Source organism: Pristis pectinata, chromosome 10 (assembly GCF_009764475.1).
Source record: "Pristis pectinata isolate sPriPec2 chromosome 10, sPriPec2.1.pri, whole genome shotgun sequence".
Lineage (NCBI taxonomy): Eukaryota > Metazoa > Chordata > Chondrichthyes > Rhinopristiformes > Pristidae > Pristis > Pristis pectinata.
The window spans coordinates 28,788,766-28,805,176 of NC_067414.1; the positions used below are offsets into that span (position 1 = coordinate 28,788,766).

At 38.6% G+C, this 16,411-nt stretch overlaps 1 protein-coding gene across 1 annotated transcript in view; it reads right to left on the reverse strand.

Moving 5' to 3' along the window:
- Positions 1 to 1,271: 1,271 nt before the first annotated feature.
- Positions 1,272 to 16,411, reverse strand: part of rngtt (RNA guanylyltransferase and 5'-phosphatase) — a 240,263-nt gene continuing 225,123 nt past the window's right edge. Inside the window, exons 15-16 of the mRNA XM_052025136.1 lie at positions 15,957 to 16,080; positions 1,272 to 2,342 (exon numbers count right to left, since the gene is read on the reverse strand). Coding sequence (XP_051881096.1) covers positions 2,179 to 2,342; positions 15,957 to 16,080 — 288 coding nt within the window. The 3' untranslated portion in view covers positions 1,272 to 2,178. The remainder of the gene's footprint in view (positions 2,343 to 15,956; positions 16,081 to 16,411) is intronic.

Below are 16,411 nucleotides of genomic sequence, written 5' to 3' on the forward strand. Positions count from 1 at the left end.
AGAAGAGGGCAATGGACCATAGAATAAAGGGAAGGAGGTGGGGAACAGATGGGCAGGTCATGAGGGTGGGGGGGGGGAGAAGGGGCCAAGAAGAGGGGAGGGGTTACCGGAAGTTAGAGAAATTGATGTTGAGGCCATCAGGTTGGAGACTACCAAGGCAAAATATGAGGTGTTATTCCTCCAACCTACCTCAGCCCTCAACGTGGTAGTAGAGGAGGCCATGGATAGACATCTCGGTATGGGAGTGGGATGTGACATTGCAGTGGATGGCCACAGGGAGATCCTTGCTTTTGTGGTGGATGGTTGATTGGAACCCCATTCTTACTCTAAACATTCACTACCACCATCTACGATGTATATTGATTACAAAAGGAGGCATAGCAAGTCGCCAAGACTTCAACAACTCCCTCTGAACTGCTTGATGAAAAGATACAAAAAGGTGCTCAGGAATAGCTCCAAGCTTCCCTCCAAGTCCATTCTTGGACAGATATCATCATTGTTGGGTCAAATATCCGTAACTCCCCACTTGACAGTACTGTAGCAGGATCTTTGTCATGTGGACCACAGTGGCGCAAACCAGAAGCTTTCGACCACATTCAATGCAGATCTCATCTAAGTTCCAAAACTTTCCCATATTCCATGAAGTAATAAAGTATACATAATACTTACATAATAATTTGCATATTGAGCTAAATAAACCAGTGAAATGGAAAGATATCTCTTTTGCAGGCTATCTAGGCTGGAATGTAAAACACAAAAGACTTTATCTTCTTGCAAGTGTCTCAGTCCTGTGAAAGTGTCTTCATCTCCAGCTTTCCTCCCACAGCAACTGCTCCACCTGATAGAAACTGTGATTAACCCTCCATGTTCTACTACAGCTTCTGATCAAAAGGAAGGAAAAAAACAAATTTAATACAAAATACAACTTCACATTTCAGGGCACTTCACTTATCCAATTTACTGTGGAAGTGAAGTCCAGCAAAAGGATTTCCAATTTTTTTGTTTGAAATATGTGTCTACAGGCTTTTTGTTTTGGTTATTTTGGTTATCATAAGTAAAACCATTTTTAAAAAATTACTTTAATTTCCTGAAATAGTAATCTCACCCTGATGTAATGACCGAAAATTTCAGTATTAAATATCATTTCAGTTGTATGGCAGATTGTTAAAACAAATTATGTCAGCATGTGAGTTTGGATGATTACAATGATGGTCAATGAATGCAGGCTTGCAGATACCGCAAATAAAACAAAATAATAAGAGCCTGCAGCAAACTTGAAACATTTGTATTTTTTAATTAACAGACAAAAAGATGCAACAAAGTCTTCCTAAAAATTACATAATCCAACACACTTCATCCTAAAGGAAGGAGGTGTCTTTTATTGACACTTATTGCAAATGTTTACATCAAGTCCCCCATAATTTAAAAGAGAAAACATGAAAGTTAGTTAGTCAGTAGAAGGTATATGGAGTGAGGATGCACTTAGGCTAACATGCCTACCATTTTTAAATTAAAGCAAATACATAGTTTTGCTGGGGCAGGGTGGTAGGATTTGCGGGGAAATCTTTATTCACTTTTCGTTAACGCAAAGTCGGTTCACATCCATGCTTTGAAAAGCTGTGGTACTCAGAATAAACATATTAAATAGGAACCTTTAATTTCTTTTTGGCCTGCATAGTCTGTGGATTAAAACTATATTAAAAATAAAGCTCTTAAAAAAACTGTATGATAATTTAATCTCCGTTTTATATATACAACAAACTGCAAAAATGATTGAAAGCAAACAGCTCCATAGAATTCTGAGAACTTTGAATTCCATTGTGAAAAAGCAAAAGTGTGATTTTTCTCCACAAAATAAATACTTATACAATTGTAATTTCTTGCAAATATAAGATAGGGACTAAAAGTTGGAGTGCAGTAATGAAAGAGCCCAAAAACAATCTGAATTAACCAAGAGTTAGGAAATGTAAAGAAAATTAATAACTGCGCTTAATAGATGAAGATTTTTTATTTATTTTTACAGTTTGCTGAACTGAGAGAAATCTAATGATGTCCAAGAGAATCTGTATCCATCTGTCCCAGAGAAAATAGTTTCGATATCAGCCTATGCAGACCTGCAAAAACAATGATTCTGTATTTGTATTTTTTTTTACAAAGATGTGTTTACAAATCTAATGCTTACAAAGCATGGTTTGGTCGCTTTGGAGGTGGCGGTGGCATTAGCTCAGAGTCCATATCCAGTGATTTTTTCCGGGGTTCTCTTTCGGATAGCATTTGATTCCTTTCAATGAATTCGAATAGGAACTCCTTTGTAACTGGATTAGCAATACTGTTGCAGACAGCTGGAAAAGGTGGGAATCAGACATTTAGTATGACGCCAGTACTTCTTCACATACATAAACATGAATGAGATGAAATACCTATATCTATTTAAATTCTACCTACCCTCAGGACTTAAGTCTGCATTATCCTTATACCTATGTTAACCTCATACTCTGAGCATTTTCTGAATACTTTAAAGAAAATAATTATTTCAATCTCAGCTAATCAAGAATGAGTCAGAAAAGAAATGGAAATGTGTACTGCATAAACAATGGTGAGATAAAATAGATTTTTAATTATTGTTGAACATAACCCAAGCCAGCCACATATCAAATTCAACCTTTGGCTTTCAACAGCACCCGCTGTAACCCAATTCCAAAAATTTATGTTGAAGGTTCAAATTCATAAAGCTGATTAAGTGAGGTGTATTATTATCTAGGTGCACTTGAACATGATAAATGGAGATGCATCCACAGGATCTGATCAATTTCTGACTACAAAAGACTGGTATTTGAGAAAACTGTCTATTTCACCCAAAGTCCAATTAAAAGGTTCCTGGGTTATGAAAGCCTTTGTTTTACCGATACACCAAGATCATATTTTAAAAATTCAGTATAAAACCAGATTTAAAATAAAATGCAAAAAATTTTTATTCAAATGCATTTTTAGATTTCTCCCTGCAAGGTGCAATTTTTGAAACTTCTATATTTGTATAACTCCATTGCTGACAGATCCTCAGTTTATGATCTGCCTTTTGACAAAATAGTTTCAAGTAAGAATAATTCTACCATTGAACAAGTAAACATCATTTTCACAGATACAAGCCTGATTCATCTGCTGTTCAATCCTCCCAATCTTCTTTCTGGCTGTTTGTGGGTTTTATCTACATAATAAAAAGGAATGCCTGGCTCTAGGCTACCCAAGTTCTTATTTTCTTTCCTCTTTACATGGAACCATAGCAATAACTTTATTGTGTATTCAGCACTTTACCTTCAATCTATCTTGCAATTTGTAAAATAAGTTTGACTTCACAGCAATACAAACTGTGTGCAATAATTTGGTGCAAAATTTGTTTTGTTTGATTTTTTGCAAAGTCATGCAAGACCACCACTGGGACATAATTCATGCCACTTCAGCTTTATACCTGATAGCATTAGGTTAACCAGCTAACACTAGGAAAGGAGTTACTAATTTATACACAGAAGTGAATATTTCAGTATCATTGAAGGAAAAAAAAATCACAATTACCAAGCAATGAACATATAATACATTTTTCTTTAAAAGGGGGCACATTTTTGTGGTTGCAGATTTCAATTTTATCTTTTACTTGGCTAAGATTAAAAGCCTGAAAGTTTACAGCAAATAAGGTGACCATTGTGGTCATTTAGCCCTATTTCTCTGCTTCTTCCCAATTATTTGTAAAGCAGAAGTAGTAATAGAGTTACAGAGTTGTTCAGCAGAGAAACAGGTCCTTCAGCCCACCACACCCGTGCATCATTAATGATGCATCTGCAATACATAATTTGCATTATGTCAACAAGCAACCCTTCTAACACCTCATACTCAGTTTAGGTTCTTCTGGAAATACATGTCTTTAACCTCATCAATTCTTATGACAAATGTGATCACATGATGAATGTCAGACGAAGGTGGGGGGCTGATGACCTTTGACAAAGCAGCAATGAGTTAAGTAATTTTAGCAATCTCAACAAGGGTGGATTGCATGGAAAACCTTTAGCAACAAGGATTATATTCGACATAATGAACAATGGCTGTGTTGGTTGGAGGACAACTATCACAGCCAAGAAATTGTTTATGATCGGGAAGAATCAGGAAGATATGGGCCTACCGGGGGAAATTGGAACTAACTTGGTGGACAATGAGGTCGGCATGGCCTCATTGGGCCGAAGGGTCCGTGTCCATGCTGTATTGCTCTATGACTCTATGATCATCTACCCTTATTTGCTTCACCAGTGACCGTTCTTCCATGATAAGGCAATTCTGAAGTGCCCACCCAGTTCTATCCATAATTCTTTCGATAATGAAGCAGTCCTTACTAGTTTATAATGGAGCTTTTGGCGATATGCACTATTTACCCTAAATCTCCAACAAGAACAGGCAAAGCCATTTCCACACAGTAGACACCCACATGAGCTTCAAGCACCCTCATGCCAGGTTTCCTTTAACATTGTTTGGAATACCACTGACTGCCCATGATAAGGTGATGGTGGGTGTTGTACCTCTGTATAGTACTATCAGAGCTTTCTACATCTTGACAAAAATTGTGCCTCAACTTTCAACCTTACAGAACAAACAATAACAACAATTTATGAAGAACCATTAAAAAAGCAATACATCCCAACACATCAGGAGGACGTGATGCTAAGTCACGAGGTGGCAGCTTTGTCAAAATGGTAGATTTTAAATAGAGTGGTAAAGGATAAAAGAGGGTAGAGAAATTAATGGTTTAAAAAGGGAACTTGAGAACTTGGGGCCTTGGCAGCAGAAGGTAGATTCATTAGTGCTGAAGCAATTAAGTGCAAGGATGCACACAAGATTAGAATTGGAGAAAAACTTATCTCAGAGGAATGCTGGCGTGAAGGAGATTATTGAGGTAGTGACAAGCAAGACAGTGGAGGGATCTGTAGAAACTGTCAAGGCCTTGCTTAAGTGGGACCCTGTTCAGGCAAGGATGGATTGGGTGATGAGGGAACAGGATTTGATGCAATTTGGGACATGACCAGTAGAGCCTGGGACAAGCTCACGTTTACCTAGGTCAGGATGTAGGAGGTTGGCCAAGAGTTACTTGAAGGGGTCATGTCTAAAGGTAAGCAAGAGATGAATGACATCAGCAAATGAGCTGAGTCGGGGGCAGAGGCAAACAATTTGATTTAGTTTCAGACAGTTGCTTGCGAGAGGGGTGGAATTAGGGATCTGGGAAGAGATTCTGTGACAGGGACCAGACAATGGCTTTGTCTTCCCAATATTTAGTTGTAAGAAATTTCTTCACTTCTAGTGCTATATGTTGGACAAGCTGACAAATTTAGGGGTGGTGAGCTGGAGCCAGGTGCTGTCAGCATACATGTGGAACCTGACACTGTGATTTGAGATGATATTGCTGAGAGGCAGAATGTGATGAGAAGTAAAAGGCAGTCATGAATAAATCCTTGAGGGACACCAGAGGAATGGTACAGACAAAATTAGCCTTTGCAATTAATCTCTGGCTTCAACATAACAGTTAAGATGTTGACCAGGTAAGTCACCAGAGAGCACCATTAAGCTGGATGGTGGTGAAGAGATGTTGGGAAGATGAATTTTCTATGGCAGAGTCAGATAAAATGTTAATAATTTTGATAAGCACCCTTACAGGACTGTGTCAGATAACAAGAAACCTGTTAGGAGTAATTCAGATAGAGTTCTAGGAAACATGAGCAAAAATGTCAGAGGCTTCTACACATGCACATGGACCTTTGAGAGGAAAGTTGGAAAAGAGGTAGAGATGGATGGACAGAGGGGTAAGAATTGGTTCTTTGAAGAGAGGGTGATGTTGAAAGATTTGATTGTGGGGATCATCAACAATATATGCTAACATTGAACCCAGGAAAGGAAACTAGGTGATAACTAGTTTTGTGAAAAAAAAGTCAAGAGGAATGGGTGATGGGTCTCATGGATAAGATGAATTTGAGACAGGGGAAGGGAGTGGGATAAGACAGGAGAGAAAATGGAGAAAGACATAAATTAGGAATGGGGCTACATCTGAGAATAACCTCGAGTTTATAGGCTTGGTGGTGTTGTGGGAGGAAAGCAACAGAACCTATCACTGAAACATATTTCCATTTTAGCTAACTAGCGAAATTATCAGCAATGGCAATTTGTACTGAATGAGTGGCAGTTTGTATCCATGACTATGATGAAGAAAGTTCACCAGGTTTTTTTTTTATAAAGGCAGAAGGTGGAAAATAAATTAATTAAAAGAAGACCTACCATTAATAATTGGCTTAATTAGTGCTTTTATTTAACCCATGATAATCATGTGGTTTTACATCAATGCCATTAAAAGTGCAATTACATTAAATTACCACGTTCCATTAAGTGGAAAGCAGGAGGAAATACTTGCCCAGAAATCACCCTCATGCACAAACAAAACATTTTCTAAACCACTGACTGCATCTCAATTTCAAACAAACCACATACAATAACTGAGGGGACATGAGTCACCATCTGAAATTCAAGGAACTTCATCCTTAAAAGAAAAACTGCAGACATGGGGAAAAATAGTAACAACTGCACATAACTTCATTTGGAGCTCATCCATATTTCCAACAGGCATTGTATGTGCCTATGACTCACACCCACAGAACAACAAAATAATGAGAACTCTTGGGCCATGCTGGGTGCTATTATGGTAATGACCCCAACCTCAAAAAAAACCCGAAAATGTACAAAGTAATATTAGAACTACAATTTTATCAATAGAAATACTCATCAAACAGCACCAGGAGATGGCAGAAAGTAATTGAATAAAGGATATAAAAGCAATATCAATAAAATTATAATTAACCTTTATGTTCACTTAATTATGATTCCAATTGGATGTCTTTAGCCAAGCAGATTTAGTCTTTTCTGAAACTAGCACTAACATTATAATGCAAAACACAGCATGCTGAAATGGTAACTATTAAGATAGGAATGCATGAAATGCACTGTGAATACATCTCTCGGTAAAATTAATAGTATAAAGGTTACTGCACATACTCAGTCTTTTTTTCCCATCATTTGCTTTACAACAGTTAACTTTTCTTGAGTTTATATGCTAACAATGCCAACAAAGCACATACCGTATTCTGTAAACCATCCATTAACGCTAGGATGATAATGAAGGTATAAAGAATCTACAAACATCAAGGATGGACGGATATAGAGAAATGTGTCAGAGAAAGTGGAAGGTTAGGGAGAAAGGAAGTGAATAAATGAAGATGTAAGTGAAAATAGTATTGAGAAAACTGAAAGGGTCAGTATTAGAGTGTTTATAAGCAATTGTACAAAGCATTAAAAATATATTGGGAAGCTTGAGACATTGATTAAATTATTGGTCCACGATGTTGCAACCTGAAAAGTGTCCTGATTCCTATGCTATTCTGCAGCACCAGTGGGTTGGTACCTCATTCTTAGGTACACCTCGTGCTGCTACCTTTCCTTCCCCACCACACTTCTCACTGAACCATAGTTTGTCCCTTAATTGGATAATGATGCGAGAGTGAGGGATATGCCAGGCCATCACTTTATGTATTGTGCTGGAATACTATTCTGCTCCTGATGTCAGCTAGATAGCCATCTTTGAGCTTGCTCATGAATTCTCCATGTTGAACATCAAATGGAAAAAGGATATCCTCTGCATGGGCACTTTACTGACAGCATAAACATCGGCTAAGCTAGGTCAGCAGCAAGCAATGGGGGGGTGTAGACCTACTTGACCTAATTCTTACCAATCTATCTGTTGCAGATGCATCTGTCCATGTTAGAATTGGAAGGAGCATCTTTGCATGGACAAAGTCCTGCCCTCACACTGAGGACATCCATCGTCATGTTGTGAAGCTCTACTGTTGTGAAAAACGTAGCACTTAAGGTGTATGGTCCAAAATTAGCTGCGCTTCTAGCCAAGTCGTTCCAATGCAATGGTTCTACCTGTAAATGTTTAAAACTGCTTGTCCTGTTCACAAAAGGCAAAGACAAAACCACTTTCTCAATCATCTACAGAGTGATGCAAGATATCACTTGCTCTCCACTAATCTGCTTGCCATTGCTTAACGTACACACAATAGAGAGTATGCCCAGGAGTGAGAGACCATGCGCACATGCACACGGGTGTGTTTGCCTTCCTTCCCCAATTAACAAATAAGGCTACAAGTGTAGGAGTTAGTGTAACGCTATTACAGCGCCAGCGACCCGGGTTCAATTCCCGCCGCTGTCTGTAAGGAGTCTGTACTTTCTCCCCATGTCTTCATGGGTTTCCTCTGGGTGCTCCGGTTTCCTCCTACATTCCAAAGACGTACAGGTTAGGAAGCTGTGGGCATGCTATGTTGGTGCCAGAAGCATGGCGACACTTGCGGGCTGCCCCAGAACATTCTACGCAAAAGGCTCATTTCACTGTGTTTCGATGTACATGTGACTAATAAAGATATCTTAAATTACCACAATGAATTGAAAGTACATTACTTTTCCAAAATTTGTCCGCTATTTAGCTGCATATTTTTGAAATTCCTGCAATTTACTTAATGTCCGAGTTGTGAAAAATGTTGCAATAAATGGCAGATTTATTTTGGGTGTTATTTAAAACTGATATGAGTGAGGTGCAGGTTATTTAAAACTGATATGAGTGAGGTGCAGGTTGACTACATTCCAAATAGGGGTAAAATGAAATTATGTGAAAGACATGTGTGCCAAGGATAAATAGAGGTTAGAGGAAAAGTATGAAAGAAAATGAAAGAAACATTTCACAAATAAAGAACAGAGACAGCAATAAAAACAAGAGATTGAAGCAGCTAATAAAGCATGATGAAAAAATGGAACTCAAAGTAAAATGAAACAACAGGCATGCAATAAACAAATAAAATGGTTAAAGAAGGGGCACTTTCAGTTCAGGATAAAAGAAGTTAACTTGAGGAAATTGCTTGAATGAATAAATTGCCTCAGTTTTTTATAGAAAGGTAAAAGATTCAGAAGAATCTCAGCAGATCAGAAGGTCTCAAACATAAAATTGGTACCAGCCATGTTATTGGCCAATCTCATAAACCTCTTGCACTTTCCTTATTTTGGGATACCACCTTGGTTCCCAAAAACCATCTACTTAACCTTCCATAAAAAGCAAAATATCATGGAAGCTTGAAATTTGAAATTAAACAAAATGCTGTATATATTCAGGAGATTATCAGAAGGCATCTGTTGAGAAATAAACAAAGTTAGCACTTAACATCATGACCTTCACTCTGCCACCTATAAGCTACATGTTGATGGTGCATTACCAAAGAACTGAGTGGGGCCTGCAGACACAAATTAAGGGAGTAAATCAAGCTCTCAGAAGAGCTATTACAGGTGATAAATCAACACAAAAAAGTGGAAGCAATTCACTCTCAAGAGAAAATTAAACTCAGATCATGTTGTTTATAATCAAATTTATCACTGCGGTGGCAATCAAACCCAAACTGATTCTCCCACAGTTGATTCATCTCACTGTGATGTTTTTCTGTTAAGAAGTGAGAGACAGATTCACCTGCCAGATTATAAAACGTTGAGCCAATGAAGTTGCAAAGAACCTTGATGTGTAAGGTGCCGGGCTCATGCACACAGACGAGTAAACTATCTCGGGCAAATATAGGACATGCTCAAAAATACTAATGAATAGATTGCTTGGGTACAAGGGAATAGGAGTTCTGCCATAGCTATTCATAACCCCGGCTTTATCACAGCTGCAATTCTGAGAGCAGGACTGAGCACAAGACACAAGAGCAGGAACAGGCCACCTGGTCCTTTAACCCGGCCTAACCATTCAATATTATCAGGGCTGATCTGCCTCAGGCCCCATTTCCTCCTACGTGGTAGTTCACCATAGCCCTCAATTCCTATATTTACCAAAAACTTATCTACCTCCTCTTTAAATACTTCTAATGATCTCGCCTCCATAGCTCTCCAGGTTTGAGAATTCTCAAATGATCCTCTATGACAAGGACTTCCTACATGCCTCAGTTTTAAATGACCGTCCCTTATAACAACACTTCATTTGAGATTCTCCCACTAGTGCAGACATCTTAATATCCACCCTATTGTGCTCCTTATGTTTCAAAAAGATCACCCCTCATTCTTCTGAAGTCCAAAGAACATAGATCTAATTTTGCTTTTTCATTGCTTGTGATAGGAGAACCTTCTCATTCCAGGAATGAATAAAGAGGTGGTAGTGATGGGGTGGGGAGTAGTGTACCAATCTCACTGACCTGGGCCCGTGGCCTAAGATCACCACTTCGTGTCTGTACTCATCTGCTCCCGATACAGGTAGCCAAACTTGCTGGCTCAAAACATCCTCGACTCCTGTGGCAGTGGGGCTTCCAGCAGTATACACTGAGGAAGCCCTGCCTCCAAAACACTCCTTAAAACTTTGACAGCCATAAAAGCCCTGCTGTCAACTTAGCTGGCGAGGAATCTTTAATAGTTTTTAAATGTCACTCACATTCAGAGATTTTTAAAAATGACTAAAAATTAAGAAAATAACTTTAAAAATCTAAAATGCATGAGAACTTAAAAAAGTTAATTCACTGAAAATAACTAAAAGATAAATAATTAAAACATAAACAGAACTAATCATAAAAAGAAACTTGCTTTTCCCTTTGCTTGAAATGTGCAGTCCTTCAATACCCATCAAAATCAATAAGGTCTCAGATGCTTCATCAGCTTTAACATGGCACACGCTTTGAAAGGTATTCCCCGGCATATCTCATCAAGATGGAACTCCACTGCTGGACTTCACATGGAATTCAGAGGTGAAGCAAAATGGCACATTTGTGATCTGAATATGCCAGCAAGTTTAAGCTTTCCACATCTGACAACGGACACATGGAAGCTTGAACTTGTTTTCATTTAAATGGATAAATGCTGCTGGTTCTAATTGGAACCACTGGTTTCCCAGAAATATCTAGGCTAACGTATTGGCCTTGGAGGAAGTGCAGCATAAATTTAGACTTCAAAGGGTTAAATAATGAGGCGCCAAATGACAGAAACTAGGGTTGTAGTCGACGAAATTTAATGGTGATGTGTGATTTGACTGAAATTTAATTATCTTAAGGGGAACTGATAGGGTAGACAGCAATTTTTGCTGATTGGGAGCTAAGGACACAGAGCCATTGTCAAAAAACTAGAGGTTTTTTCCAGAAGTGATATTACAAAACACTCCAACACAGGCAGGGTGGTTAAAATTTAAAGCTCCCTTCTGCGAATGGAAATTGATGCAAGTCAATTGTTAATTTTCAAGTGATAGATTTGGGAAGTTATTGAGGGGAGTGGGGAAAAATTGAGACTAAGTGGTCTACTTCCATTACCTTTGTTTCAACAGATGCCCGGTAGAAGAGAAGCACATTCTGGATGCACATACAATGACACAAAAGCCAGTTGAGGTCATGTCGTGTGAAAAGGTTCTTTTGGAATCTTAAAGATGGAGGGCTCTGGACACAGGCTTTGGATTTTAAAAATAGTTTAATTGCAAAGGCAAATGCGGGGACAGAATAAATGAGAACAGATGCACACTCGCACACACACACGCAGGAGACTGTGAACGTGAGGGGGAAATCACAATGAGGATGAGATACACACAAACACAAACGCACAATAAACAAGGTACAGTTTAATGAGGGATAAACACTTCAATGCCTGAACTCCTTGACCCAGACAAGCATTGGCCCTAACACTCCCTGGAATCTGACTAAGACGCTCCCAAACTACATGGTGGTGCACACTCTTACCAGTGGTCTCTGCAGTGTTGTCTCACTATTCCTGGGGAAGTCAAAAGAGGAAGGGCCAGGAGAGTGCAACATCTTTTATAGTGCTGGGAGGCTGGGTGGAGCCCAGCCAGGTGATTTAGACAGGCCAATGGCTTGGAGGTCAAGGACAAAGGTCAGGTTACCAAGGCCAATGGTCAGGCAGGTTCAGGAACAAAGGTGCTCTCCAAGGCCAATCCCTATGCCCAGACCTGATGGGTGGGGTGGAGCCAAACCTTGATTGACAGTGGTGTCACCTGATCTGATAAGCAATGCTGTCCTCCGACCAGAGGGGTCAGTGTTGTTACGGTCACGTGACAGCCATGTGCTCTCATACTACAGGTCAGTAGACCAGTTACTGTCTATGCAAGTCTTTTGCAAACTCAATTTCATTCAAATTGACTATTAAATATTCAGCTATACACTGGAGAACCACCAAAGTACAGCCAGTCACACTCAGATCAAAGAAAAACCACTTGAGGCCATGATGACAATAACATACAAAGGTTAGCTGGGTCAGCTCTGATTTTGGTAAACTGAAGCAGAGTCAATGTAAAATATTTTCAGGCTGTTGTTGGCAGGTAACCAGCAGCAACCCTCCAAGCAGAACTACTATACTACCTACCTCCCCCTCTCTTCTTCCCAGTACTCCGGCATGCTCAAGTATATTTTCCCCATAGTTTTAAGAGATTTGAGTTTCAATGATAATAGTTTCAATTTATATAAATTATCTTTGGTAACAAATAAAATCTTGTAACAGGAAACTGCTCATTACTTTGGTATTCAGTGAAGCAAATGCATTAAATGAATCAGAAGAACAGAGTAAAATGACAGTGACAAATTACAACTCAGTAAAACAAGTAATCTTTTCTGAGGACATGATATCATTGCGCAGTGAACTGCATAAAAAGATTGTATCTTTTTTTTCTTGACCAGTAGCAGAATATTTAATTTAAACGGGATCAGAAGGAACCCCATTGATGATGGGGCTTCCAGAAATAGTTAAAATGGGAAAGGAGAGCAAATGTCACCATCCTTTTGTGAATAGTAACAAATTATCATTAACACTCTTTTGTTCTTCTTTATTTTTGTCTTTTCTCACTGTTTGAGCAGTGAGCGCTGTGAATAAAAGGCAGTAACCCAGTGATTATCTTGATCTGCAGCTTTCTCAGATTGTTAACTTTGACAGTACCTTCCAATGTTATCAGCACTCATTGTTTAAAGAATCAAAAGCAGAAATGTGAAAATTTTAATAATCAGTTATCCATTTGAATTTTAAAATGTTATTTCTGCTCCTAAAACATGATAAAGGGCTTCTGATTCAGCATCATGCTTTTTTGCACTGTTGCCCAAGATCAAATTCTTCTACAGCAGATTCATATAATTAATTCTGCTTCCTTAATTTGAGTGCTTCATGTTAACAATATATGGTTAGTCATTCCAGCTTATTTCCTTCTTGTGGTAGTGACACTTGATGGATAAGGCACCAAGGACACTGCCAGCCCTCCAGTGCCTCAATCAAGTAGTCACTCTCCTTAAGAGTCTCGAAGGCAAGAACCAGCTGGTTCAGAACCCAGCTCAATATTATCCTTCAAACATGCACATGCCCATTAGATTCACAGGTTAGCCATATGTAGCAGACTGCTTTGTACTGTGCTAGGCTGGAGAAGAAAATTATATCAACTTTACTGCTTCACTGTATAAAGACCATCTAATTTAGGCAGGTTAGGGATTAAACCTGGGATTTCCCCAAAGGGGTATAGATAGGGGAGACTGCCAGAAACTTTTCCCCATATCGAAGGTAGATAAAACTAGAGGACATAGAGATTTAGAGGGGATATGATGGGGACCTTCATCACCTAGAGAATGGAAAGTCCACAGAATGCATTGCCTGAGAGAGTGGTTGAAGCTAGGTCGCTGACTTCATTTAAGAAGTGTTTGGATAAACACTGCAATTGCTTAGTCATAGAGTGCTATGAACCAAGTGCTGGGAAATGGGTAATACAGAAGGATGCCCACTGGTAGACATGGATGAATTGGGCTTAATGGCTTGTTTCCACACTGTACAATTCTTTCAGGTGGTGAAGGAAGCATTATGAATGGAACAAAAGATGTGTCACAGTCTGTGATTGGTCATCACTCACATCTGCACAAAAATGGATTTCACATCTTTAGAAGTTTTAATGCAAATCTGTGATGTTCAGACAAATTTACAAGTGTGAACATAACCAGGATGTCAAACTTCACACAATCCTTTGCCATAAGTATGAATAACTATAAGATGCAATTTGTATCCCATGTATAACCTAATAACTGAAAACAATAATGTTAGGAATCTTAATATCTGTTTTGTTTGTACACTATAAAATAACAGGGTTAAGAGGTTGATAAACAGAATAGATTTAGTGATGTAATGCATGCCTTTGCAGGAGTCAGTGTTAATGGTTAGTAGTAACTTGTGTGGGTTTACAATGTTTATAATTTGGATTTATTTTTTAAAAATCTCAAATGGTTACAAGTTACAAAAGATGACACACTGTAAGGATTACAATCAAGTCCAATGTGAAATCAGTGAGACATATACACATGAGAGTAGCACAATTTATAGGCAAGCTAGCCTGTTGCCTAACAACAGAGAGCAGTAAATTATAGTGATAGCTGTTCAGGGAAGCTCTTGGATATCAAGGACAGCTCACACTTGTGAAATGACCCAAAGTGGTTCAGTGAGGCACAAATAACAAATCACCAAGCAGTGACAGAAGAATAGTTTGACTAAAAGCATGATCAAAGAAAAAGATTTTGAGACAGCTGAAGAAGGGAGATGATAAAGCAGATACAGGAGAACTTTTCACTGCAAGGAATTCTAATGCTAGAAGTGGGGAGAATGTAAAATTCAGAAGATTCAAGGTTGCTGAGGCAGGGAGAGGCAGTAGTATAGAGGGATGTAGATGAAGACTAGGATTTGGAAATTAAAACCAGTAAGTCAATGAAGGTTATCAATAATTTGCAGGTGTTAGTATGGGAGGAGGTGAAGTATACAGTATGTATATAGTGCTGTGAATTAAAATTAGTTTCGGGAAGCACTTAAGACATTCAGCATAGTCAGTGCCTCCTACCTTAGGTTGATTAGCATCTATTCCAAATGTGGATTGATTAAAGCAAAAGGAAGGAGCACAGATAGTCAGACACCTTCCAATTGTCCATGCATATTTCATTCAAATAAGCTTCCAAGCCAATGTTATTTCAGTTCTCGGAATGTGGCCTTTAATTAAATCTCCATATTTCTTTGCATCAAGTGGCTTCCTCAGCTAGTTCATGAAGCACCTAAAAGTCAACATCAATTCTGTGTGTCTAGAGTGACAGATAGACCAGATTGCAAGGACAATGAGTTTCTTCCTCTAAAATAAATCAGTGAGCTGGATGTGTTTTTGTGGCATTCTGTAGTTTTGTGGTTACCATTATGAATGGGATTTGAAATCATAGAACCATACAGCACAGCACAAAACAGGCCCTTCGGCCCACCATATCAATCCACCAATCATGCCTCCTGATTACTAGGCCAGGCCCCTGAATAACATGTGCAGCAAAATATCTATTGTTGTATGTTAATGTATTTGTGGAAGCCGAGGAAAATATGCATCATTTTTGAGTATGGGATGAAAATTATGCTACTACATCTATGTTACTGATACCTCTGTGCACCCAGATAGCAAGCTAAGTGAATTCTGCTTTGGTGCTGAGGGACTGTAAGTGCAGTTAAGAATTGCTAGTGATGAGGTTTTTTTTGTTGGTCAGGACAGGTGTATAACTGTGTGCTACCCAGCACTTCTTCTGAAAACATTTGGGACTTTAAAGTACCTTGATCATGGTGGCCAGAGTTGGTCTCCATAGCTTCACTACAGATCTGTTATAAGAGCATATTCCAGGTCTCAATTGTGATTCATTGGATTTAAAAGGTTCATTAATTTTTGAAAGAGAAGTTATATCATTAGTTGGAATACAACATATGTAAACAAATCAATGATAATTATTTCACATTTGATTTAAATTATTTTTTTTCCCACCACATTCCTCAGATATTTAGCCCATGTGGAAATTTTCAAAACTGCTTACCCATAGCTGTGTCATAGGAATTGGGGAAGCTCTTGTCTATCCTTTCTCGCATTATAACCCAACTGTTGTTCTCAAACTTGCACTCGATGATCTTGTTATCATATGCTCTCAGTTCTTTGTTTACCTAAAGGACAAAACACAGATAAGAAATAAGAAAATGAAAATCAAAAAATCTGCAGATGTTGGAAATCAGCTTCTGTAGAGTGAGAAAAACAAAGTACACTGCATCTACATTTCTCTCCTTACAGAGGCTGCCGATCTGCTGAGTATTTCTAATACTTTTTATTGGAGAAAGAAGAAAATTGCTTATTATGACAAACAGGTTAGTAGGAACTCTTAATGGGACATAAGATGTATTTTACTCCATTTCCTAGGGAAGCACGTAATGTTTAATATGTTAAACCTAAAAGATTAGTGTTTTGGCAAATATCCAACTACGTTGCAACTGACACTGC